Source organism: Aspergillus sydowii (genome assembly GCF_001890705.1).
Source record: "Aspergillus sydowii CBS 593.65 unplaced genomic scaffold ASPSYscaffold_5, whole genome shotgun sequence".
NCBI classification, from domain to species: Eukaryota; Fungi; Ascomycota; class Eurotiomycetes; order Eurotiales; family Aspergillaceae; genus Aspergillus; species Aspergillus sydowii.
In genome coordinates, this window is record NW_024467863.1 from 828,811 (window position 1) to 851,540 (window position 22,730).

Below are 22,730 nucleotides of genomic sequence, written 5' to 3' on the forward strand. Positions count from 1 at the left end.
TCGAAGTAGAAAGTAAAGGCTATCTCGGTGTCTCGCGCAAAGCCCGTGGAAAACTAGGGAAACTATCAGAGATGGAGCAAAAGACCGACTGGAGCGAGCTGAGCCCTAATTGGCGCCTGCTGGGAGGCGACATCGCCGCAGCCTCCATCGCGACGATTCTCGTCTCGCCGACAATAACAATAATCGACAGGTAGGACATCCCATATTCTATTTCATCTAATTAACGATGTAGGGCACTCGTGGAAAAAGCTTCATACCACAAACCAGTCCTCCAAGGCCTGCGCGCACACACCAGAGCAGCCCTCAAACAGCCCGCCAGCTTCCTCTTCTCGCGCCCCCACGGCCACGTCTTCGCCCTGTATGCCGCCACATACACCGTCGCAAACACCACAGAGACAATCACCAAGCAAACTCACCCCTCCCTCTCCGACGCCATTACCTTTGCCTGCACATTCCTCGTCAACGTCCCGCTAGGCGTGTGGAAGGACATCCGCTTCGCCCACTTCTTCGGCGTCAACCCCGACGCAGTAAAACCACAAATCGACGCTTCAAAAGGCGTAACTAAGCCCCTGCCCATTCCCAAAAAGACAGGCTCTGCAGCAGCAACAACAACCCTGCTCGTCCGCGACGCAATCACCATCTACGGCTCATTCACCCTCGCGCAGCAGTGCGCGAATATCATCCCAGACTCCCTCGCCTCGCATCCGTACTCCAAGACCGTCTTCACGCAATTACTTGTGCCTGTGGTTTCGCAGCTGTTTGCGACGCCGCTGCATCTGCTCGGGCTGGATTTGTATAATCGGCAGTACCGTGTGCCGATTCGGGACCGGGTTGCGGTGGTGATGCGGGATTTGCCTGTTGCGACGATGATTAGGGGGGTACGCATCATTCCGGCGTTTGGGTTTGGTTGTTTGGTGAATATGGGTCTGCGGGCGGCTTTTCATGGGGTTGATTAGTGATTTATCATATTTACGAAGATATATAAAACTGAATGAATAAAACAACGATAAATGTATCACATTAGAACATGATGAGAAGAAGACCAATCCTGTATAACTAACCCAGCTTGCATCTCAGTACTCAATTTAAGAGACGAAATGTTCAATCTCATCGAGCTGCTCCAGAACCCACTTCCGACCCAGCAGCTGATTAAACGGCCCAGGGTAATCGTCAACCTCAACCGGCATTTCAATATTGTATTTGTCCAGCTCCAGGCAGAGAAACTCCCAGTCCATAGTCTGGCCAGCCAACTCCCGGAGTTCATGGAAAAAATCCATGGGGATTCGAGAGCGCCAATACGCGTCACCCAGGTATGTCCCAATTGCCTCTTGAACAGCCACTATCTCTGGAGACTGCAGCAAGTCCGCAACCAGGAATAAAACCTCCCCAGGGAGAGAATTGAGATAGGTCCTCTGTCGGTTTTGGATGACCTTGAACCTCCTGTGTGTCCTGCGGCGAGCCCGGCCGATCAGGTATTGTACGTAGCGGCTGTGCAACGGATCTATAGAAATAAGAATATAACTCTATATAAGACAGGATGGATGCACTACCTGACTCTTCCATCCCTGTGGGATTTCTCCAGTGCTCGTTCAGCTCCAGCCTCGACGGTATCAGCGGGCTCTTCTCCCAGTCTCTCGCGGTCCTGCTCAGCAATGCACGCATTATCTGATCAATATCCCCCCCAGAGCGTTGCCAGATCCCGTGCCTGCGAAGCACCTGCCAGCAGCGGTCATGGACTACAAGGCCTCTTAATCTGTCGGGATGAGGCTCATCATGTACCTCGTCCCTGAGGGCCGTTGCAAGCAGGTGCTTATTATCATGCCCAATGTCTCTATTTTTGGATCGGATGATGCCCGTGTGCTCATCCCAGGGGACCTGGAGCGTATAGAAGTCATGGTCTCGATCGATAAAGTATGAGATGCCCGAGAGACGGGATATCGGTTTGCTGGGATGGAACAGAACTGGCAGCCACAACCCCATGAACGGCATTCATTTAATACTGGAAAAGAGGTGAAGACTTACGCATGCGAAAGTAGAGAGTCCATGTCCGTTTCTCCCACGCTCGTCTGCTCTCCATGATTTCCGTATCAGAATACACTCCCGGGGCGACCCTGCGACCTTTCTCATACCCGTCTACGTGGGTGCTGCAGATGTAGCATATTGGATCGTTTCTGGCCTCAATGGGGATCGTCCCTCTCCTGAGATAGCCCCGTGGCGGGAACATCTCGACGGGCAATTCTTCCTCGTCTATTTCGTCCAGCTGCTGTCTGTCATTCATTGTTTGTCATTGAATTGTTTTGTCAAGTGTGAGTGATTCCAGGTGTTGAGAGCCATGACAGAGTCGGCAGGTTTGAGTTTCTTACTGGTGGCGTGGTCAACCCTACGTCAATTACACCAGTCTGTCGAGTCCTTGAAGTATAATTGGAAGCAGCCGATGTGAGCTTTTTGGTTGTATTAGGCGGTGCTCGAGAAGCCCAAACGAGCTCCATGCCCACAGCAACCATTTGGCTGTCTGCCGGGCAGTATTTCCTTGGAACGGAAGGTGCTTGTCGAGTTGTCGACACCAGCGGCATGGAGGGTACGGATGTCTGTATTACGTGCGAAGCCACAGTAAAAGCAGTTCAGGTGGCCTAAAAGCGTAATGCTTATGCTTATGGCCTGCGTAAACACCTGAGAGGCCTATAATGAACTGTTCCTTCCCAATAGATCCATTGGCCCGCTCAAGACTGTATTGATGTGTTATTCCGGAAGGCGCGATGGGACTCCATTTGGAAACTGCAGCCCGTGACTAACTGGGATATATAAGGGGTCCTGCTGGTTTGAATAGATGTCTAGCCGTGCACTCCTTTACAATACCACTGAGCAAGTGACCTGCGCCAGCCGTCAATGTAAGTGAATTGTCAAGTAGCACTTGGCTCTGGGGACATCTACTAATAGCCGCGCAGCATATCCACAATAACGGCAAAGGACAATTAGTTTTTCCGGGCGGGGGGCCGTTTTTAAATTCTCCGACTGATAGACAATAACACCAACAAGCAACCTATCTTGAAAATGACAAGAGTTCTTTATTCCTACTCAATGGAAAGTTCAATGATTGCGGATTAAGAGCTACACCCGATACGAGACGAACTCAACTATCTCGAGGGTTCTCATACTCGAGACATTTCAGTATCCACAACAATGGCAACAGAGAGAGAGAAGTAGAAACTGAAATGGCCGAGTAAGAGATAGACTCTCCCGCCGGTGATCCAATGAACAGACTCTGACAGAGAGAGCATAGTACACCCAGTATCTCAATTTTCTCGGAACGTACGACGAGGTCAATTCCCGCAATCAAGAAGACAAAGTTGGGCCATGTGGTCCGTAATCCTCGAAATCGCCTTTCCAGTGACAGAAAACTACGTCAACGGACGAAGTCGAAGATGGGTTTACAGATGTAACCACAATGTGCTGGCAGCCCGGTGCACGTGGCAATCCCTGCAAGAAAAGATCCCTTATCACAGAGATAAAAAGGTCGTCCAACCCCGCGACACCGTTGGGGTGAAGGGGAGAGGCAGTTGAGAGACTACCTCGACAGATGCTACACGGAAGAAGAGGAGGGGGAGGGCGGCACACACGTGCTATATGGCATAGTAGCCATAGGCCGATGGGCGAAGTTTTATTTCTATGAAGGACAGGCCGGACTACTGGCGTTGATGGACGGTGAAGAAGGCCCGTTTCACGTCAAGAGCGATGCAGATATTGTTTCTAGACGCCTAGAATATATCAAGGGAAGCCAGCAGCAGTGAGAGATTATTAGACTTACTGAATTCGCAAAGTCGGAATTCTTTATAAAGATACACTTAATAAAATCCCTCCCTATGGATCTTTTCGTTCGGTATGCCAATATCTCGCAGGCTCTCTGTAACCACATTCCCAAACTCATTTGGCCCACAGATAAAGACGTCTTTATCTGTAGAAACTGTCTTCCAGTACTCCGGCCCAATCCGGCCTTGATGTATTGATATGCGTGTGTTTCCGCTATTGAACTCTTCAGTGTCAAGAGGTGGATACCGCGTGAACAAGTCGATCTTGATCTTGATTGTGGCCGGGATACTCCTGAGCGATTTCTGCATCACATCGAGCATTATCGTAGGCTCTCTCGTCGACAAGGCAAACTGGATATCGCCCCTGCGTTCCTGTCCACGAGCCAGCGCTTCCAGCATCGACAGGAACGGGGTTATGCCAATCCCTCCAGCTACCCAGAGGACATTGATATCGCCATCTTTCAGGCAAAAGTCCCCAGTGATGCCGACAACATCTGTTACCACGGTATCTGCGACCGGTACAATCCTCCCCCATTTCGTAGGTGGGATATTCTTCCTCAAAACGTCGAATAAAGCACCCGTCACCACACCACCCTTCATCTCGCGCATCGTCAGCTCAAACCACGTCGCGTCTTCATTCTCATGCGCACTCGAGACAGTCCATGTCCGGACCCGGTCATCGTTTATCGAACGCGGCGCGGCGTCTGCCATATGGTGATACTCTGGTGGACCTATCCAGTCCATGAAATCCAGCACAATAGCCTGGCCCGGTCTAATCTTCAACGGACTCCTCCTCTTATCCTTGGAAACCACCTTGAACCGCAGCACAGCTAGATCCTTTGACAGCTGCACCACACTCTCAAGCTGCGCTTTGTGGTTGTCAGATAACCTCGACAGGCCCTGCTCCTCTTCAACAAGGTACTTCACCTTCGGACTATACGGACTGCGCCCGACTTTCGATCCCCCGACCTGCCTCACGGGAAGTGCATCGCGGACAAGCGTATACCCCGTCGTCTCAAGCACAGTAATCGAAGCATGCCTCCTCATAATCTCCAGCGCAGGCGCGCCAATAAGCACCCTCGCTTTCCCGGTAAGGTAGAGGATATCCCCCGTCTCAAACGAAACAATCGTAAACCCGGCAAGTCGGCTAGACTCGATATTCCCCAGCGAAGACATGAATCTGTTTCCTGAGTAATCGGGGAGGATGACGCTGCGGCCGTCGCTGGGCAGCACGCGGATGAAGCCTGGTAATCCCCCGCGGGCGTTCATTCCGGCGTGGGATGGGAATTGCGATGCGGTTTCTGGACTGGATTTGTAGATTGACGCGATGAAGACTGTGTCGGCGGTTGTGATCATTTCGATTGCGGCAGGTGGGAGGCGTTGTCCAGATTCCATGTGTTGGACGCTGTATGTTATTTTGGGGTTTGTAGCTGGGTGTGGTGAGAAGTGTCGAGTGTTGATGTATTTAGGGCAGTTCCTTTCTCAGTCAGTATAAGATCAGTATCAGTATTATATTGATAAGGTATACTCACCCTACAGCTTCATTAACCTCCATCTCAACTACATAATCCAATCCCTCTACAGNTTCAGCATGTCCAGCAGGAACAACATCCCTGATAAAACCCGCAAACTTATTCCTCCTCCTCGTACTAAACTCAATCCCCAATCCCGCCATCAGCTCCCTCTCCCCAGTCACCGATCCTGTCCCATCTACCCAGTCAGATAGTAATTCCCCCAGCGGCTCCCCCTTCCAAACCCTCACCCCAAACACCAGCGTCTTCAAATCCGGCCCGCGCACAAACCCAATCTCCCCATCCTTGCCAGCCGCAATGCCCGCCCACGGCCGGCCATCCCGGTCAATAACCGTGACGGGGATAAAGGGGAGGTTCGAAGTGTGGAAGATGCGGTGCTGCTCGCGCATCTGGTTCTCGATGGCGCGCCAGGAGGGGGATACGGCGGTGGCGAAACCGAGTTTGGCTTGGATGGTGGTTTCGCCGGGGTGCCAGCCTGATATTCCTGGCATTGTATTGTATTCTTTTTTTTTTTTTCTATATTGTTATGTTTATTTGCTTAATGGTGTTGGTTTTGTGAATTATTCGGTATGTGTTGGATGTGGTGTTTGCTATATAACCTGAGCTATATAATATCTGATCTAGATTGCAACGGCTGTGTGGGATAACAGAAACCCAATGAATAATGCAGCATGACAAATTAAAAAATAAAAATAAGAATTAAGCCTGGGTGTAATCCTTTACGAGTGCATACGTCACTGTCCAGCTGTTGCGGTGCCGGTGGGATGCATTTCGTCATCTGCAACACCAAAAGTTAATAGCACCCATTCCTGTCTGCTATTGGTATCGTTGGTATCGCGCAGGGATCGGGATCTGCAGAGCAGAACTTGATTGTGCTATTTAACAAGGTAGTTTCTCAAACCCCACTGCTGATTGCTAAGCGTATAAGCCACTGACAACCCCGCGAACACCAGGCATTTAACAGTTCAACCTTGACCACTATCACTATCTTCCCAATTCCAGTTATCGTACAATGTCTCAGCCAATCTACCACTACCTCACCCTCGGTCGCCTCGGGCGCGGCGAAGTCCTCAAGTAAGCCAGTGCATCGTACACGAGAATTCTCTAACCAACGAACTACAGCCTCTTCCTCAAAGACGCCGGCATCGACGCAAAAGACATCCGCTATCCATACGACGAGACCTGGCCGCAGAGCAAAGAGAAACTCACCCAGCAGGGCCTGACGCGGACGGGTCTGCTGCCTGCGTTGGAGTACAAGGGGTCTATCTATACCCAGGTTGGCATCTCCACCTCAATATCTCATACATGAAATAATGTGTAGTAATAACTTAACCTGTCCAGCACATTCCAACCCTCCGCTATCTATCGCGCGAACTAGGCGCCTACGATGGCGACAGTAACCAGGAGAAATACATCGTTGATGCGGTCGCTGATGTCTATATCGACTGGCGGGTATGCGCACCTCTTTCTCTTTTCTTCTTCCATGCAGAGCTAACGAATAACTATGGTACAGTCTCAATGGGTCGCTAACCTGATGAGCGCGAATGCCGAGTACAAGGACAGCGTTGCGCCCAAGTACTACGCCGTCCTGGGGCAGTACTATGCTGAGCGCGCGGGGCCGTATCTGCTCGGTGAGAAGATCACCTATGCCGATTTTGCGGTTTATCAGAGTATTGATAATGATCGGAGGACGGGGACTTTGCCTGTAAGTGAAGCCTTAGCATGAAGGGGGTTGAGTGGGATGGTATGTTGACTGTCTAGGCAAATATTCCTGAACCGCTTGTGAAGCTGCAGGAGGCGATTGAGGCGAGGCCGAATATTGCGCAGTATATCAAGGAGAATAAATAATAATCTAAGATAAATAGGAGACTGTCCATAGGATGATATAAAACTTCTTGAAATACGTGGGTAGACTACTCCCTCGTATCATTAACATGTCTCACCCCATCCATAATCCTCGCCAGCGTAACAGCCTCCCTCAATGCCCGTCCAACGCCCCCTCGCACCCCATTCTCCTCGAGCGCCATGATCCCCCCGATCGTGCACCCCTCCGGACTCGTCCCCTGATCCCTCAGCTCCGCCGCCGTCATCCCACCATTCTGCATCATCGCCGCCGACCCGGCCATCGACTGCACAATCATCGTCGTCGCCGTCGCCCGGGGCATCCCAACGGCAACAGCCGCATCGACCATGGCATCAACAATCACAGCGAACATTGCCGGCGTGGATCCCGCCACTGCAGTGGCCGGGTCGATTAAAGATGGCGGGACATGCACCGTCTTGCCAACGCGCGAGAAAATCGCATCAGTTAGATCTAGATACTCTTGTGGGATTTCACGGTCCGGTTCAATCTCAATAGATGTGAGAGACTGCGCGACGACAGCGGGGATGGTTGGTAGGGTGCGAATGACGAATGCGCGCTTGTTCCTGTTTGCGTTCTCTGCTGTGGTTTGGTTTCCATACAGCGTCTCTTCAAGTTTCTGACGCGTCCATCCTGCTGCGACGCTGATGAGGAGTTTTGAGGATAGCGCGTCGCGGATTCCAGGCTGTGTGAGGCCGCGCTCGATGGCGCTGGGGTCCAGGGCGAGGATGATTACGTCGGCGGCTGTGATGGCGGAGACGTTGTCGGTCGAGATTGTGAGGGAAGTGCTATTTGCAAACTGCGACTGGAGACGCTCAGCTGAGGACTTGCTCTGGACGCAGGCGATGTAGTGCGTGAAGAGCTGGGAGGGGCTGGCGAGGAGGCTTTTTAGGATTGCGGTGCCCAGGTTGCCTGTTGTTGTCAATATTATCCATATCAATTATGAAGTATTAGTTAGGGTTACGGTACATTCCCGCAGCCGAGGATGCACAGGGTGTTGGGGTTGGCCATTTTCTTTTTCTCTTTCTTTCACTACAAAGTTGGAAGTATATTCTTCTGCTGCGAATTGTAATTGTATGAACCCCTCAATTCTTCAGTTCCCCTCCTTCTATTCTTATCACCGGGATCCCTCCCGACTGTCGGGGACCCGCACCGACGCCCCAGCGATCCACGCATGCATCATCGGAGATAGTTGGAGATGCCTACCAGTCTGTGACCTGTGTTTACGTGTGGTATTACTACCAGATACAACACTGCGTAGCATTCATGCATATTCCAGAAAGAGGCAACAGTTCCATCCTCCACCGCCGACTCCGTATCCTATGAAAAATCCGCCTGCGTGACTCCGCACCGGTCGGCGATTTCGGAGGGTATGGAGGGTATTGTAAGTGTTCACGAGATAGCTGGTCATGGTTCCACGGCCTAAAACGTGTTTCAAGGCGATTCGCAGTGTAGACAGGACTATGAACGGCCAAGGCTGAGTAGGTTCGGTACTCGATGCTGCGTGCTGGTGGCGTCGGGTCTGCTGCCGGTGCGAGTTGGAGATACTGTACGAATGGTACCTTTCTGGGATACCAGCTTTGCTGTAGAAGCGCTGTTGTTATTGGTGTATGGTTGACAGGCACAAAGGTATACGTGAATACCATCATATCATCATTCATAACTAGCCTCCGAACAAAGCCCTAAACCTGCGAGCAGCCTCCCTCTTCAACGCGTTATACTCATCGCCAGTCCTCGACACCGCATCCCGATTCTCAATCGCCCTCCTCAACAAATAAGCCAGACACTCGCCCAGTCCCCCCCAAGTCGAGCACTTGTAAACCTTCGGATCCCCATCCTCCGGGTGGCCCTGGCCCTGGCCCTGGCCCTTCAGCTGCAACAAACTAAAACTAACCTCATCCGACATCCCATGCAACTGCCCAAAGCCCACAGGAACAGTCGGCAGCCCCTCCCTAACCCTCTGCTGATGCAGCGCATGCGCCGCCATGACACTCTCCTTATTATGACTCGCCAGAAACAGATTCACAGACGGGAACGGCCTCGATGTGCCGAACTCGCCCAGTTCCCGACGCAGCGTGCCCTGCGCGATGCCGTTGTAAGCATTGTCCGTCTCGGCCTTTGTATCGTGGATCAGCGAGCGCTCGTCCGAGGCAATGTAGGCCCCGCGCACGAGCTTCAGGCCCAGCGTGAAGCCCTCTTCGCTGGCGGCTGCGAGGTGTGCCGCGATGGTGTCCGGCGTGGACTTGAGGTAGCCCTGGTAGGTGTTGTAGATGCGGGCGTGGCCGTCCTTGTTGAACTTGCGCATCAGGTCGAGCGTCACCCGTAGGATTCCCGCGAGGTAGTGGTGGGATTCGGCGTCGACGAGGATGCGCACGCCGCGGGCTTTGCACTTGCTGCTGATTTCGTCGAGGGCGGAGAGCATTTGCTGTGGTGGGAGGGAGCCTGTTGAGAAGGCGTCTGTCACTGTTGGGCCGGCGCCGGTGAGTCTGCAGTGCAGTGTTTTGTTAGTTAATGTTTGCTATTATGATATTGCTTGTATTGAGACCTACTTCAAAGCAAGGTAGTCGTTTTCTCCTAGTGTGTCGATGGTGTCGATGGTGCCCTTTCTCCAGGCCTCGATCTGCTGGCAGAATAATACTCCCCCCTCAGCATCTGGGTTTTCTTTCTCAATGCCCAGCCCGACGGAGGTCTGTGTCTTGTGGTCAAAGACCGTTTCTTTGGCGTATGTCATGATTGTCCCTTGGAAGCCCATGCCGTTGAGCTGCTGGATTGTGCGCCGGACCTCATCGGGTGTTTCACCGGCGCAGAACTGCTTGTAGAAGGTGGCCTTGAGAATGCCGTGCAGGATTGGATTCCGGTCGACATTGAACAGGGCGCCCTTGCGCGGCTTGCAAAAGAAGGATAAGGCTTTGAGGGAGGGGAGGAGAAGGTAGGGCTTGGAGGAGATGGTGGCGACGAGGAGGGAGCGGAGGAGCACGCTCGTGGGGAGCGCAGCGAGGGGTGGAAGGGGGGCCTTCCCGCTCGCAGACTCAGAGGCCTTGATCTCAGAGAGAACGGACGTCGAGCTGGAGCGGACTCGCTGGGGAGTCTTGGGCTTCGTGTTGAGGGTTGAGACGCCGCGGGTGGGAGTGAAGGCCACGACGCGGGGGAAGGCAGGCTTCCCAGCGGAAAGGAGAACCATTGTATGAAATGTAGAGTGGAATTCCTTGCGAGGCAGACACTTGTCTGCTGGGTGTGGTTATAAAATGTAGGTATAGATCACTTGACGCCCCGAGTCCCTCTCGGTTCAGCTCCCGGTGCCACTCCTGCTATCTGACTGCGGGGTATGGAGGGACAGACATCCTCCACATATTGCATGTTGCTTCTGTCGAGGCTTCTCCAGGCTTTGGTTACGTACGAGCCATGTTTCAGGCTCGCTGCCTGACCCGATGTGGTCCCAGCTGATAGACCCTGTCGGCCGTCATACCGATTTCAACGGACAGGAGGCCGTCTGGATATAGTTGTCCGAGGTGATATTGAACAATTAAACAGTAGACACTAGCAAGCTATCTCGACTTATCTCACATCAAAATGGCGGAATCTCTCAAGATGGCAAAGATGGCAGAAAGCAGCCCCCCAGGCGTGGTTAAGGAGTTTCTGGTTGGCACCTCGGGGGGTGTCACCCAGGTCATTATTGGTCCGTACCAGATATACAGCTGTTAATACTGTATATTCCTGTTAATACGTCCAGGCCAACCGTTCGACATCGTCAAGGTCCGCATGCAAGTCCAGGCAAACAAGACCGCCATCCAAGTGGCCCGGGACATCTGGAAGCACGAGGGCCCCCTGGCCTTCTACAAGGTAACGCAGCGTCTCGTTGACCTCCTACATACTTTCTTGTTACTGACATGTACGCAGGGAACCCTCCCGCCGCTGCTCGGAGTCGGAGCCTGTGTACTTCCCCTTTCTGCTGGCCGGAAGCTCTCCCTGTTAGCTGACAGATTCTTCCCCATACAGATCAGCATCGTCTACTCAACCTTCCACACAATCTCCCAAGCCATCCACTCCCTCAACACTGACAACACCTCAGTCCCCACCCTAACATCCACCCAAACCTACCTCGCCGGCGGCCTCTCCGGTCTCGCCAACAGCGTCATATCAGGGCCCACTGAGCACATCCGAATCCGCCTGCAGACCCAATCCCCCTCCTCCTCACTTACCCCAAGTTCTGGGTCAGGTCCAGTTCCATATTCCGGCGTCTATGGTTGCATCCGGCCTATCCACTCCCAGGCCGGGTTCCGGGGACTCTACCGTGGCCAAACACCCACCATGCTCCGCGAATTCGGGAGCTATGGCGTCTGGTTCTGTGTTTACGAGGGTCTTCTTTCCCGGCTGACCCGGACCAGCCCCTCCTCCTCTTCCTCCACGTCCACTCCCAAACTCAGCCCTGATACAGATACACAGCCAAAGCCAACACGCAGGGAAGACCTCCCCACGTGGCAAATCGCATCGTGCGGCGTCATCACGGGCCTGGTGCTGTGGTCTGTCAATTACCCGTTTGATGTCGTCAAGAGTAAGACGCAGGCGGACGGGTTTGGGGTGGCGGATAAGCGGTATGTGAATATGAGGGATGTTGTGAGGCGGACTTGGAAAGTGGAGGGGGTCAGAGGGTTCTTTAGGGGGTTGGGGCCGACGCTTTTTAGGGCTGTGCCTGTTTCTGGGGGGACTTTTGTTGTGTATGTTTCCCTTTTTTTCTTTCTATTTTATATCCTTTGTCGATGGGGATGTGCTGACTAGGTATAGGGTTGAGCAGGTGAGGAAGATTATATAAAACGATATATATAGAGAGATAGATAGATAGATATAAACGTGGAATAGTTAAGTTGTTGACTGGTAAGGAGGCTATAGAGACGGTTATCTTCTCTATATACTTTTTTGTTTTTGTATTTTTTTTTTTGTTTTTTCACAAGTAGATGAATATATGCAAGAATCAGAATACCCGAATCAATCGACAGTATCAAACCACCTGAGATGAGATCCTTCCATCCAGCAGACAGACATCCACATCTCACAAACAACAACACCAACACCAACAACCCCTTTAACCAAACTCGTAGCGAGCCCTAAACAGAATTCGAATTATCCGCACAAGACCACGCCGAACTCCCTCCACTGGCCTTATAACTATCCACCACCCCAACCACACTCCCATAAGTCCCCGCAACCATACAGAACGTCCCAATCGCCACCACAAAGACACTCCAACAAACCATCGCAATCCAACGGGGACTCTTCTCAATCTTACCCCGCTTCCAGTTATCGTACAGCCACATGCACCCCATCGGCTGGAAGGACATGAGCGTGCCCAGCAGCGCGCCGATCAGGGATACCAGGCTGTCGAAGACGGGGATCGCGCTGGCGATGATGTATGCGATTACGGTTATGCTGAGTGTGCACCCGAGCCAGGTGAGCCAGTGGATGGGGGAGTTTGAGGCGAGGTGCTTGGATCCGCGGAGGATGCGGATGAAGATGATCTTTGCGGGGAGCTATTATTCCATTATATCACAATCACATTAGCTGTCACATCTCGGGATATAAGAGAGATTGATTAGGTATTTAGGGAAGGAGACATACATGGATAACAAGCATGGTGGTGACCATCAACCCAGGGAGCGAAAAGCCATAAGCAACCTTCTTGACCATCACCCCCGCAGACCCCAGCGCCGGCGACGCGACATATGATCCGCAGTAGTAGTAGATCACGGTTCCGATCACGATGTAGATACCAGTCACGCTGCCCTGGCAGAAGAGCAACGAGCGGGTGTAGTATCTCGGGTCACGCATCTCGGAAACGATCGCGAAGAAGGCAGGGGTGCCGCAGTAGGCGAAGATGAGGGACGACACGGCGGTGATGGCCTCTGTGAACGAGGGATTGCCAAAGAGTTTGTAGTCTGATTTCCAGGGGCCGTCGGTCTGTGGTGCGGCTGCGGGGCGTTCTTGGACGCCTACGGCGATTGTCACGGTGAAGACTGAACTGTTGTTTAGAGGGTTTGCTGCGTATGATGAGGTCGTCAGGCTTACCGGCTATCAGGATACAGATCAAGCCAATCCAGGCAAGGAAGCTCAGTCTGCCTAGGGTGCGGATGCTGCCAAAGACGAGACCGATGATGGCGGAGACGGCGACGAAGACGGCGGTACACGCTCCATGGGTTGATACGGCGTTGAGTCCGATGGACAGACTCAGCATTCCTGAGCCGGCAACGAAGATCCAGTCTTGTCAGGGGTTAGTACCGGGTGGCTTTGCATATGGATGAGAGCATACAGAGAACAAAGGTAGAGCCCAAGAAGGTACGTCCAGCACGGCCGAACATGAGCCCTCCAGCGTCAGCGATCGAGTAGACCTCGCGGTGGTTGAGCTTGAAGACACCGATCATGTAGTCGGACCAGGTCGTGATGACGGCGATGGCCAACATACAGATCAAACCGGGGATGAGCCCTAGAGTGTCATAGGCAGAGGGGATTGAGAGGACACCCAGACCGATCTGGGTCTTCATCATGAGAGCGACAGTTCCTATCCACCCGACCTGGTGATGTTAGTATAGTCTCCTGTATAAGTCTCCTGTATAGACCGGACATACATCACGGTAGTTGGGACCGCCCTCCGACATCTCACCAAAGACGTCGTCGTGCGCCATGCCGGGATGGCTCTGGACTTCCCCGAGCATTGAGGGCTCGGGGGCGATCTCGTCGTGCTCAGTCTTCATCTTCGATGGGTCAAATGGGTCAGACATGGTGTTTTCGTATTGATGGTAAAGGGGCGAGGTTGAGCCAAGGGAAGAAGTTTCTTTTAAGACAAGACCAGACATCTACATTAGGGCTTACGTAGTAGCAGAGAGAGAAAAAGAGTCAAGCAGGACACACGAAAGCCAACTCGAAAGCCAACTCGGATTATCTTCGTCCATTAGCTCCGCAGACATCCAGCAATCAGCCAGCAATCAGTCGGCCACGGCAGCGGTCAGCCCATTCTGGGGCCGCTCCGGGGCCGCTCTGGGGCCACTTGAAACGGAAAGAGGCCTGGGGTCATAACAATGGCTGATGCATTATCGAGTCGGGAGGCCAGCCGTGCGCTATTTACAACCGGGAGCCCTAGCGATGCGGGGGCGATCGGCTGTCCCCCCAGCCTGTTGAGATGCTGCCCCCCAGTACCCCAGAGTATACCCGGGGGAATGACTTCACATTTCGTCGTGGAACCTTCGTGCCGGTTTCCCATTCTAATCTGTTGCTGCCGTATACATCGCGCCGCAGGATTCTACCCCTGACGACTGGCGTCATTCCAAAAGGACATCCCAGCCTCCATCCGCAGGATCCCGTACATCGAGCTGCTGTCCAAGCACTCCCCGGCGTAATCTCGCGCGGATTGCATGTTGCCATGCGCGATTTCCACCCCGGGCAGTCTAGCGTTGACCCCCTTTGCCAGAGATAATGCATGCTCAGCGTCCTTGATAGCCAATGACACACCGAACCCCGGCCGCGTATCCAACGGGGGTGCGTAGATACCGCTTGTCAATCTGTATGCATGCATCTTTTTAGCTTCTCAATCGTCTCCGCGGGAAAACCCCCGGCATGCAGCCTTGCCAGGGTGATGATGATGGTCTCACCTGTTCGAATAGCCCCCGGCAACCTGCCCAAATGACGCGGTAATGAGTTCTTCCATTGCACCGGTCCCAAGTCCCGTCTGCTCGGCAAAGACCTGTGCCTCCCCGACTGCTTCCATCATGTTTAGTGTGACAATATTACTGTTGTTTTGTTTCTCGTCGTCAGCGTAGCCCAAATTCAAAAGCCCCCTGCACTCAGTACGGTACTCACCCGCCGATCTTCAGCAGCGCCGCGTTCTTCGCTTCCTCCCCACATTCGATAACCTTTCGCCCCATTACTCCTTCGATATACCGGCATACATCAACTACACGCGGTCTCGGCCCCCCGATAGCAAAGACAAGCGATCCCGATGCCGCTACCGCGGGTCCACCGAAAACTGGGGCCGATAAGAAGATAGCCCCGAGAGCAGATAGGGTCTTAGATACGCGATCAGTCGTATCTGGGTGGACCGTTGAGCAATCGATGAATATCTTCTTATCAAGTGGAGCGTCTGATCTGGTGATGGCATCGACTGATTGTGTGACGACTTTGTCGTTTGCAAGCTGACCAGCAAAGCGTAGTTAGCGTTGTTTGTCATCATGACCTGTTAACTTAGGTTATAAGATAGACTCACCATGGTAAAGATGATGTCGCATTTTTTAACAAGCTCCGGCAGGCTCGTCGCAGCGACTGCGCCTAGCTCGTCCAAGGGCTCGCCGGCAGATATCGTCCGGTTGTAGTATGTCAGGCTGGGCTCCTGTGTGTTGAACAGGTAGCGCTGCAGATTCATGGCCATGGGAAGACCCATGGATCCTAGGCCGTACTGATTCATATTCACATTAGCAGGCAATTGATTTATTGTGCAAGACTCGACCTACCCAGCCGACGCGTGGTGTGTTCACCCGTTTGAAAAGCATTGTGCGCGGTGTGCGATGGGACTCAAGACAAACAGACAGCGGCCGCGGAGTCGCATTTTGTAGCCGATTGCAAGAAATACGGAATCAAGGAGCTCATAGTACTCCGTACTCTGGTTCTGTCGGAAGCACGGTCCGACATTTTCTGGATAGCAGTGGAGGCGCAGACCCCGCAGTCCTCCGACTTTATCGCGGGGCATCGGCGCGCCACCCGAGGGGCGTTCTGTATAATAGTGCCGGATTCCAGTAGAAATTGTAGAAATTGTGCTACGTCCATCTCAAATTACCCTGCTTACCCCTCAGAGCTTCTTCTTTCCTTTTCCGCAGAGTTACAAAATGTCCTCCTTCCCTCACGTCCCCCCAGCTGGCGTCTGGGTCCCCGCCGTCACGGCCTTCGACCACAAGACCGACACTATCGACGTCGAAGCCCACAAAAAGTACTGCGCGTACTTGTCCCGCTGCCTCACAGGTCTCGTCATTCTCGGCACAAACGCAGAGGCATTCCTCCTCACGCGCGATGAGCGCGCCCTTGCCATCCGCGCCGCTCGCGAGGCCGTCGGCCCCAACTACCCCATCATGGCCGGTGTCGGCGCACACTCCACAAAGCAAGTCCTCGAGCTCGCTAATGACGCTGCTGAAGCTGGAGCAAACTACCTCCTTGTCCTTCCTCCCGCTTACTTCGGGAAGGCGACCACACCCGCAGTAGTCAAGCGTTTCTTTGCAGACATCGCAAACAAGGCGCCCTTGCCAGTGGTCGTGTACAACTTCCCCGGCGTGACAAACGGCGTGGATATCGACTCGGAAACAATTACTGATATTGTACGGGCGTCCGCTGCGTCGTCTCCGTCCGGCAAGAGCAACGTTGTTGGTGTGAAGCTCACCTGTGCACAAGTCGCAAAAATCACCCGCTTAACAGCCACTTTCAGCCCAGAGGAGTTTGCTGTGTTCGGCGGACAGTCGGACTTTATCATCGGTGGCTTGGCTTCTGGTTCCGCTGGGTGTATTGCTGCGTTCGCAAATGTCGTCCCCAAGACTATAATGCAGATCTATCGACTATACAAGGCAGGGAAGGTGGACGAGGCGTTGGCACTCCACCGGAAGGCTGCGTTGGCTGAGTCTCCGTGCAAGAGCGGGATTGCATCTACCAAGTACGCTGCTGCGATTGTTTCGGCTTCTAGGGCTGGAATCGCAGATGCAGAGGACAAGTTTAGGCCGAGAACCCCATACGAGCCGGCAGGCGACGCTGCCAAGGCAAATGTGCAGAAGGTCATGGCTGAAATCATAGCTATTGAAGATAGCCTATGACTATAAAGCCTGTAGACATATTTGATTATCATCAAGTCGTTTATAGAGATTAGAAATCAAGTGACCTTTGCGAAGCCTTCGCCTCCGAATATAGTCACCATATCTGGTTTTCCGTAACTGCATGCGCAACCCAGTCTACATCGCCTGTGTCGATTGATTCCGCTACAGCCATAATCTCGGCTGTTGTAAGCCCGTCATTGAGACTCGGCAGATCCGGAACCCGGTACGCCGGAGCCAACGGCGATGATAGTTCAACTGGATGTAACTTTCTCTGATCTTCCGGGAGTATTCGATCCGGGGTCAGCTGGTACAGCAAATTGCTTAGCTGCTCAAGCTCGGACTTTCGTAACTGCGCGATGAGATTCCCGCGGGAAATCATATCATCCAGTATCATGTAGCTTTTGTGTAGCCAAGGCCGCCGACTCTCCAAAAGAGAAGAATCAATTGCCGGAGCCAGTAAAAGGACTACGCTTGAGACAATCGTGGACTCGAGGTCGAATGGGAGGAAACTATCTATAGACTTGTCAGTGTAATCCTTACTAAGTCGGTAGAGGTACTCACCGAGCAGGCTTTGTTCGTGCAGACAACTGAGTATGTTGAGTTGATGTTGCGCAGAGTCAATGCATACTTGAACCAGTCGACGGACATTCGCCGACGAATTCAGTGCCTCGAGACAAGCATCGGCGGACTGGAACCGCATTTTTAAGAAGCATAATAACAGCGGTCTTGTTGCCAAAACAATGCACTGCCACTTATTAGCATACCCCTTCTGTAATGAATCCGATACATACCTGGTGATAGAGTAAATGCAAATGTGCTGCCATCCTCGACACGCCGCTTATCGTCGGTTTGTCCAGCTGTAGGTCAAAGGACCTTTGGAGATCAGCAGCCAGGTCTGTCGTGCTAGCCAGTGCCGCCTTGGTCCGCACGAGAAATTTTCTGTTCAGTCGCCCGTCCATTCCGTATACAGCTAACTCGATTAATATCTGTGAACATAGGCTTGGTGGGGTACTTACTGCTATTGATCTCCGCGATAATCTGACACATGCGGATTTGCATGCTGAGAGCGACAACCTTCTGAGGTGACCCAGGAAAGGCGGGGAGTTGGTGGTAAATCTGATTGTCTTGGATTGACTGGGGCAGCCCCATTAAAGAGGTCATTTGCCGGTCGAGGACGTAAATTGTCCACCATATTTTGCGGCATCTCTGCACAGTTCCTTCTCCCAACTGGTGCACCGGCATATCGGTGTGCATCCCCTGGGCCAGGGCAATCCTCATAGCTTGGCCAATCTATACTGTTAGTAACCATATAAACATTGGGGGATAAGTACGTACAAAATTGTGTGCCGAGTTGCGATGATCCAATGACTGAAGGTACAGCGCCACACAGCATAGAACCTCGCATGCAATAGTGGAGTCTCTAGAGAGGTGCGTTGAGTCGGGTAGTAGCTGGAGAGCTCTTGTAAAGAACTCGCAGCCCGGCGGGCGAGTATCCCGATTTCGCTGAACAATAAGTGCCTTTCCAAGGGCGATGATGACGAGGTAGTGTATATACCATAGCGTATCTAAGGACATCTGTTGTTGAGGGTCTTCGTAAAATGAATACAAACCACCCATAAATGTTCCCTCGTCGAAAAGGTGGTATAATTGTCCGGCGTGGAACTTGACGGCGTTGATAAGGTAGATCGAGTAATCGAGCGTGGGGACTATAGGGGCTTCTTGATAAACTGTTGTCCTCGTGCCATCCCATCCTAGATCATATGTGGTGCCGTCGAATATCAAGCTATCTGTTTGAAGAGGAGCATGATATACGTGTTCATGGGTCATGCTTAAGATCTTTCGGGCAAAGGACCAGTTTGATGAGGTCCCCAGGTAAACTACCATCTCGGTAAGCATGTTTCAATCAAATGCAGCTGTCTGTGAAGACAACTTACATGTTTGGCCCGTCGAGGCAGTTGAGAATGCCGATGGCCCAGTCGACAACGGATTCGTTAGCTCTGCCCCTTCCATGTTTTGGGTAAATCGAACGTCGCCAACCGGGTCATCGTCATGGACTGCGAGAGGTCAGACCTGCGCCAAGAAAGTGTGAAAACGTCCTACCATCTTCAGGCCTAGCCCTATCTTGATCCACGAAACTCCGTGGACTGGATAACTCATCTTCATCTTTCTCTAACCGTGCAATTCTTCTTTGGAGATCGTCGATGAATCTAGCGAGAGTTAGGGCAACGCACGGGCAACAGGATAGCAAGATATTACATACCCCCGAGTAACAAGCACTTTCTGATCCCGATCGTCGAAAACACACGTCAGCTTGCGTTTGTGACATGTGTTGCAGGGTTGTAGCCCTGAGCACCTTATCTTCTGCTTGCGGCACCGTTGACATCTGCGGAACAAGTCGGTCAGCGAACAGCTTAGCAAACGGCAATAGAGCGGACATACGCATTCGTTGAGCGCTTTCTGATTCCGTTCTCTTTGTGAGACGTGTCCATAGTGATAGTGATTTGCGTGGTTTGATGGTAAATCATGCAAGCAGTAGGAGACGCAGCAGTAGCATCGACATTCAACATTGTGTGGCAAAGCGGACTCGCTCCGAAATGCGGGGAAGCGAGATCAAACGTTGTGCAGACTAGAGGCTGCCTTGAACGTCCACGAGCCCTGCTATTCCTGGCTATCTTACCAAGGCCAGGGAAAGTTTGCCTTGAATAGGTATCTGCTGGGGACTAAGCTTCTGCAGCCCACGTCTTCGATGCGTCTGTGATTGGCGGTCGTGGATTTCAACCATCGGGGGCCTTCCCGGTCTCTGATATAGAACACCGGATGCCCTCCCGATGTGCCGTCAAGACGACGATCCGCTTCCCCAGACTTCAGTCCGGTGTGTTCAGTTCCCCATTTCCAGCTGGCGCTCGCCTCCACAGTCTCCTCGGACAATTCTATATCTCCTCGCAATTGTCCCAGTCGACTGCATCCGCTGGCGAAAGGTGGGGAAAGAGCACCGATATCGTCGGAAACGATGCTATTAGAACTGATATCAGTCATACCGCAAACACATTCCATATAAATCTTACATTTCAGTGTTCTGCTCCGATGTCTTGACGGAATGAACTTTTTACAGCAGGTACCCTGTCAAGGTGTGCGATTGACCAGCCTGTATCCGATTGGGGTTAGCGTTATACTCACACCTCAGGCACCAACTATGTATGCACAAGTCAGTGTAATGGTTTCAACGGTGTAGCAACTTCGTTCGAAAACAAGCACTCTTCTTTCAAGTTCTTCTTAGTTGTATACTGTAAATCTCATCCGAATCAAGCTCAAAGTAACGAGTCATTATATAAAGAAATGGCCCTCAATGGAAATCTGCACAAAGGTTACAACAGGTATATAAACCACAAATAACACTTATCAAGTAGTACTTTGTCCCAACCGCCCATAATTTTATCTTACAAGACTATCACTATTCAAACATATCAACAGCATGCCCGACGTTCAAATCACCGGCGTCAAGCTCGGACGACACCACCGAGTATGGATTCTAGTACTTGGCCCCCCAGGTGCCGAAGACACCACCTACTACTATGTCTTCGAAAGTGAGATCAGCGAGCACGAATGCAAAAAATACGTTGACAAGGCGACACTTCATTCCAATTCCCACGTCCTGATCAAGCTACTAAATATCTCTAGGATCGCTTCAGTTCCCGAAGCCAAGAAAGCCGCTGTCCTCGAGTGCGCGGATGCTGCTGTAGAATACAGCAGCAACGACTATACCGCAGTGCGGCATTGGCCAACGAGATTTTCTCGGTCTCTCAAAGAGGCCGGCTTAGTTGATGTCCGGCTAGATGACCTTCGCGCAGTTGAGGACAAGAGTATCTCCAGATTTGTGAGATCTCAGCTGTCGCATATGTTCAAGGCCTACGCTGCCTAGAGGCATGGAGCTTTTGCATTTGGTGTCTTGCCGGTTTGATGGCTTACAAAAAAGTAATATAGAAATGAACAAATGAAACGTTAAATATGGTCATAATGCTATAACTAGTCATAACACCAGCTGTACATGCATAGCGGGAACGAGATCACCGCCCAAGAGGATATATCAAAGAAATGTTAAGGTATTTACAGCTTAGCAAGCATCTTGTTGCCCTTGGACAGAAGAACGGCTGCATCGTCAACGAGCTCATCAACGATTGCCTTGGCGCTCTTCTTCTCGTTGACCACAGCAGCGACCTTGCCCATCAGATATGGGCGGGCATTCTCAAGGTACTCGTCATCAACGTCATCGGGGATGTTCTCCATGTCGTGTTCAACAGGGATGATACCCTTGGAAGTAAGCTCCTTGATCTCCTCGGCGCGGTTGTTCTCCCAGTTGAGGATGTACTCGTTCTTACGCACACGCAAGGGACGACCCTAGGAAAGTTAGCTTCATCCGACTTCACAATGAAACGGAGTGGGGGCGTACAGTGAAAATGATGGTGCGAATGTTGTCCTCAAAGCCAGAAGTGCGGACAGCCTCCTGGTGAGCCTTAGGGGCACCGGCCTCCTCGGCAAGAATGAAACGGGTTCCAACCCAGACACCAGAAGCACCAAGCATAAGAGCAGCAGCAAGAGAGTTACCGTTGAACAGACCACCAGCAGCAACAACCTGGACGGGCTTCTTAGTGAAGGGGCTGATCTTGCCTTCACAGATCTTGGCAACGGTGGGAATGAGGACTGTCGTGGGAACGTCACCAGTGTGACCACCACCCTCACCACCCTGGGCGCAAATGATATCGGCACCGATATCAATGGCCTTTTGCGCGTGCTTGGGGTGACCAATCATGTTCATGTATAGGATTCCGTGCTGGTGAAGCCTGTCGACAACGGCCTTGGGAGGAACACCGACAGCGGAGACGAAGAGGCTGGCGCCGCTCTCGATGATGATATCGACGAGTTCGTTGAGCTTTCCCTTTGTGTAATCGTAGCTAATCACGGTGTTTCGTTAGCAACATATATCGGGCGACACCGCTGGAGGCACAAGAGGCTTACTTTGTCTTGCGCGCGCTTCCACCGACTTGAGGAAGGAGAAGGTCGACACCGAAGGGGGCGTTCTTGTCCTTCAGATAGCTCTTGAGCTCGGCAACCTGGTCACGGAGCATCTCAGGAGTGTATCCGACACCTCCGATGACACCGAGACCACCGGCGTTGGTGACGGCCGCGGCCAACTTGGGCCCGGCAGCCACGTTCATGCCTGCCAGCAGGACGGGGTGGTTGATCTTGAGCAGATCAGTGAGGGTAGTCTGGATTTTCTCTACAAGAGAGCGTCAGCATGGAGTTCCAGTGCGTCAAATCGACGGGTCACATGGTGCATGGGAGACGGGGAAACCTACGAGGAGAGGCCATGATGAGGGAGATGTGGGTATAAAATTTATTTAATGTAGGGAGGAAGAGTCCGTGAATGGTATGAAGATAAGAGGGAGTGTCAAAAGTGTCAAAGTGACAGGTGGAAGAGATCTGGAGAACAATTATAGAGCAGGGGCACTCGGCCAACCGAGGCGGAGTCGCAGCTTGACGGAAGAGCCTCGGTTGCGTCTCACTGAACGTGGTGAATATGGGGTAGTCGGGTCACGTGGACCTGACAGACTGCCGAGCAGCAGGCGGGGTCCGGCAGTCGCCTGATCGCTTTGGTGCCTGATTTCCGGGGTGTCAATGTCCTCAATTTTCACGTGACTCG

At 52.3% G+C, this 22,730-nt stretch overlaps 12 protein-coding genes across 12 annotated transcripts; 4 read left to right on the forward strand and 8 right to left on the reverse strand.

Annotated features, from left to right (window-relative positions):
* Nucleotides 1-71: 71 nt before the first annotated feature.
* ASPSYDRAFT_78692 (uncharacterized protein) lies at nucleotides 72-956 on the forward strand (the record flags this gene model as incomplete). The annotated part of the gene is made up of 2 exons (XM_040850968.1): nucleotides 72-190; nucleotides 233-956. The coding sequence occupies 2 exons, from the start codon at nucleotides 72-74 to the stop codon at nucleotides 954-956; spliced, it is 843 nt and encodes a 280-aa protein (XP_040702511.1).
* A 129-nt stretch (nucleotides 957-1,085) lies between these two features.
* ASPSYDRAFT_152406 (uncharacterized protein) lies at nucleotides 1,086-1,980 on the reverse strand (the record flags this gene model as incomplete). Its single annotated transcript, XM_040842187.1, has 2 exons — nucleotides 1,086-1,501; nucleotides 1,551-1,980. The coding sequence occupies 2 exons, from the start codon at nucleotides 1,978-1,980 to the stop codon at nucleotides 1,086-1,088; spliced, it is 846 nt and encodes a 281-aa protein (XP_040702512.1).
* A 1,862-nt stretch (nucleotides 1,981-3,842) lies between these two features.
* Nucleotides 3,843-5,921, reverse strand: ASPSYDRAFT_68521 (uncharacterized protein; the record flags this gene model as incomplete). The annotated part of the gene is made up of 2 exons (XM_040850440.1): nucleotides 5,339-5,921; nucleotides 3,843-5,283 (listed from the first exon to the last, which is right to left on the reverse strand). The coding sequence occupies exons 1-2, from the start codon at nucleotides 5,827-5,829 to the stop codon at nucleotides 3,843-3,845; spliced, it is 1,932 nt and encodes a 643-aa protein (XP_040702513.1). The 5' UTR covers nucleotides 5,830-5,921.
* A 344-nt stretch (nucleotides 5,922-6,265) lies between these two features.
* On the forward strand, nucleotides 6,266-7,218 carry ASPSYDRAFT_45105 (glutathione S-transferase). Its single transcript, XM_040846973.1, has 5 exons — nucleotides 6,266-6,412; nucleotides 6,461-6,614; nucleotides 6,680-6,790; nucleotides 6,852-7,043; nucleotides 7,100-7,218. The coding sequence occupies exons 1-5, from the start codon at nucleotides 6,351-6,353 to the stop codon at nucleotides 7,184-7,186; spliced, it is 606 nt and encodes a 201-aa protein (XP_040702514.1). The 5' UTR covers nucleotides 6,266-6,350; the 3' UTR covers nucleotides 7,187-7,218.
* ASPSYDRAFT_45108 (uncharacterized protein) lies at nucleotides 7,112-7,489 on the reverse strand. The gene has a single exon (XM_040846974.1). It carries the CDS (start codon nucleotides 7,477-7,479, stop codon nucleotides 7,252-7,254), a length of 228 nt encoding a protein of 75 aa, XP_040702515.1. The 5' UTR covers nucleotides 7,480-7,489; the 3' UTR covers nucleotides 7,112-7,251.
* A 1,373-nt stretch (nucleotides 7,490-8,862) lies between these two features.
* Nucleotides 8,863-10,380, reverse strand: ASPSYDRAFT_151929 (proline dehydrogenase family protein; the record flags this gene model as incomplete). The annotated part of the gene is made up of 2 exons (XM_040842148.1): nucleotides 8,863-9,685; nucleotides 9,749-10,380. The coding sequence occupies 2 exons, from the start codon at nucleotides 10,378-10,380 to the stop codon at nucleotides 8,863-8,865; spliced, it is 1,455 nt and encodes a 484-aa protein (XP_040702516.1).
* Nucleotides 10,381-10,769: 389 nt separating this feature from the next.
* ASPSYDRAFT_1176753 (uncharacterized protein) lies at nucleotides 10,770-12,259 on the forward strand (the record flags this gene model as incomplete). Its single annotated transcript, XM_040840314.1, has 5 exons — nucleotides 10,770-10,875; nucleotides 10,930-11,039; nucleotides 11,097-11,132; nucleotides 11,196-11,914; nucleotides 11,982-12,259. The coding sequence occupies 5 exons, from the start codon at nucleotides 10,770-10,772 to the stop codon at nucleotides 12,007-12,009; spliced, it is 999 nt and encodes a 332-aa protein (XP_040702517.1). The 3' UTR covers nucleotides 12,010-12,259.
* A 42-nt stretch (nucleotides 12,260-12,301) lies between these two features.
* On the reverse strand, nucleotides 12,302-13,969 carry ASPSYDRAFT_89448 (uncharacterized protein; the record flags this gene model as incomplete). The annotated part of the gene is made up of 5 exons (XM_040852168.1): nucleotides 12,302-12,724; nucleotides 12,813-13,207; nucleotides 13,260-13,451; nucleotides 13,501-13,762; nucleotides 13,817-13,969. 5 exons carry the CDS (start codon nucleotides 13,967-13,969, stop codon nucleotides 12,302-12,304), a joined length of 1,425 nt encoding a protein of 474 aa, XP_040702518.1.
* A 296-nt stretch (nucleotides 13,970-14,265) lies between these two features.
* ASPSYDRAFT_965175 (NAD(P)-dependent oxidoreductase) lies at nucleotides 14,266-15,896 on the reverse strand. The gene is made up of 5 exons (XM_040853222.1): nucleotides 15,692-15,896; nucleotides 15,448-15,636; nucleotides 15,045-15,376; nucleotides 14,837-14,974; nucleotides 14,266-14,746 (listed from the first exon to the last, which is right to left on the reverse strand). Exons 1-5 carry the CDS (start codon nucleotides 15,728-15,730, stop codon nucleotides 14,488-14,490), a joined length of 957 nt encoding a protein of 318 aa, XP_040702519.1. The 5' UTR covers nucleotides 15,731-15,896; the 3' UTR covers nucleotides 14,266-14,487.
* A 167-nt stretch (nucleotides 15,897-16,063) lies between these two features.
* ASPSYDRAFT_89450 (dihydrodipicolinate synthase family protein) lies at nucleotides 16,064-17,032 on the forward strand (the record flags this gene model as incomplete). The annotated part of the gene is made up of 1 exon (XM_040852169.1): nucleotides 16,064-17,032. The coding sequence occupies one exon, from the start codon at nucleotides 16,064-16,066 to the stop codon at nucleotides 17,030-17,032; it is 969 nt and encodes a 322-aa protein (XP_040702520.1).
* Nucleotides 17,033-17,126: 94 nt separating this feature from the next.
* On the reverse strand, nucleotides 17,127-19,521 carry ASPSYDRAFT_57951 (Zn(II)2Cys6 transcription factor; the record flags this gene model as incomplete). The annotated part of the gene is made up of 9 exons (XM_040849456.1): nucleotides 17,127-17,545; nucleotides 17,594-17,777; nucleotides 17,824-18,002; nucleotides 18,049-18,322; nucleotides 18,368-18,909; nucleotides 18,967-19,086; nucleotides 19,133-19,239; nucleotides 19,293-19,415; nucleotides 19,472-19,521. 9 exons carry the CDS (start codon nucleotides 19,519-19,521, stop codon nucleotides 17,127-17,129), a joined length of 1,998 nt encoding a protein of 665 aa, XP_040702521.1.
* Nucleotides 19,522-20,877: 1,356 nt separating this feature from the next.
* On the reverse strand, nucleotides 20,878-22,581 carry ASPSYDRAFT_45112 (nitronate monooxygenase). The gene is made up of 4 exons (XM_040846975.1): nucleotides 22,387-22,581; nucleotides 22,046-22,307; nucleotides 21,480-21,981; nucleotides 20,878-21,427 (listed from the first exon to the last, which is right to left on the reverse strand). The coding sequence occupies exons 1-4, from the start codon at nucleotides 22,397-22,399 to the stop codon at nucleotides 21,137-21,139; spliced, it is 1,068 nt and encodes a 355-aa protein (XP_040702522.1). The 5' UTR covers nucleotides 22,400-22,581; the 3' UTR covers nucleotides 20,878-21,136.
* Nucleotides 22,582-22,730: the final 149 nt, after the last annotated feature.

Bases quoted from the DNA above. Each gene is read 5' to 3' on its own strand.
- ASPSYDRAFT_45105 (XM_040846973.1), top strand. From the start codon at position 6,351: ATGTCTCAGCCAATCTACCACTACCTCACCCTCGGTCGCCTCGGGCGC. The intron at 6,615-6,679 runs GTTGGCATCTCC...TAACCTGTCCAG, and splicing joins AGGGGTCTATCTATACCCAG to CACATTCCAACCCTCCGCTA. The intron at 6,791-6,851 runs GTATGCGCACCT...ACTATGGTACAG, and splicing joins ATGTCTATATCGACTGGCGG to TCTCAATGGGTCGCTAACCT.
- ASPSYDRAFT_45108 (XM_040846974.1), bottom strand. From the start codon at position 7,479: ATGATTGTGCAGTCGATGGCCGGGTCGGCGGCGATGATGCAGAATGGT.
- ASPSYDRAFT_965175 (XM_040853222.1), bottom strand. From the start codon at position 15,730: ATGCTTTTCAAACGGGTGAACACACCACGCGTCGGCTGG. The intron at 14,975-15,044 runs GTGAGTACCGTA...ACAAAACAACAG, and splicing joins GCGCTGCTGAAGATCGGCGG to TAATATTGTCACACTAAACA. The intron at 14,747-14,836 runs GTGAGACCATCA...GCATGCATACAG, and splicing joins GCCGGGGGCTATTCGAACAG to ATTGACAAGCGGTATCTACG.
- ASPSYDRAFT_45112 (XM_040846975.1), bottom strand. The intron at 21,982-22,045 runs GTAAGCCTCTTG...CACCGTGATTAG, and splicing joins GGAAGCGCGCGCAAGACAAA to CTACGATTACACAAAGGGAA. The intron at 21,428-21,479 runs GTACGCCCCCAC...TAACTTTCCTAG, and splicing joins TTCGCACCATCATTTTCACT to GGTCGTCCCTTGCGTGTGCG.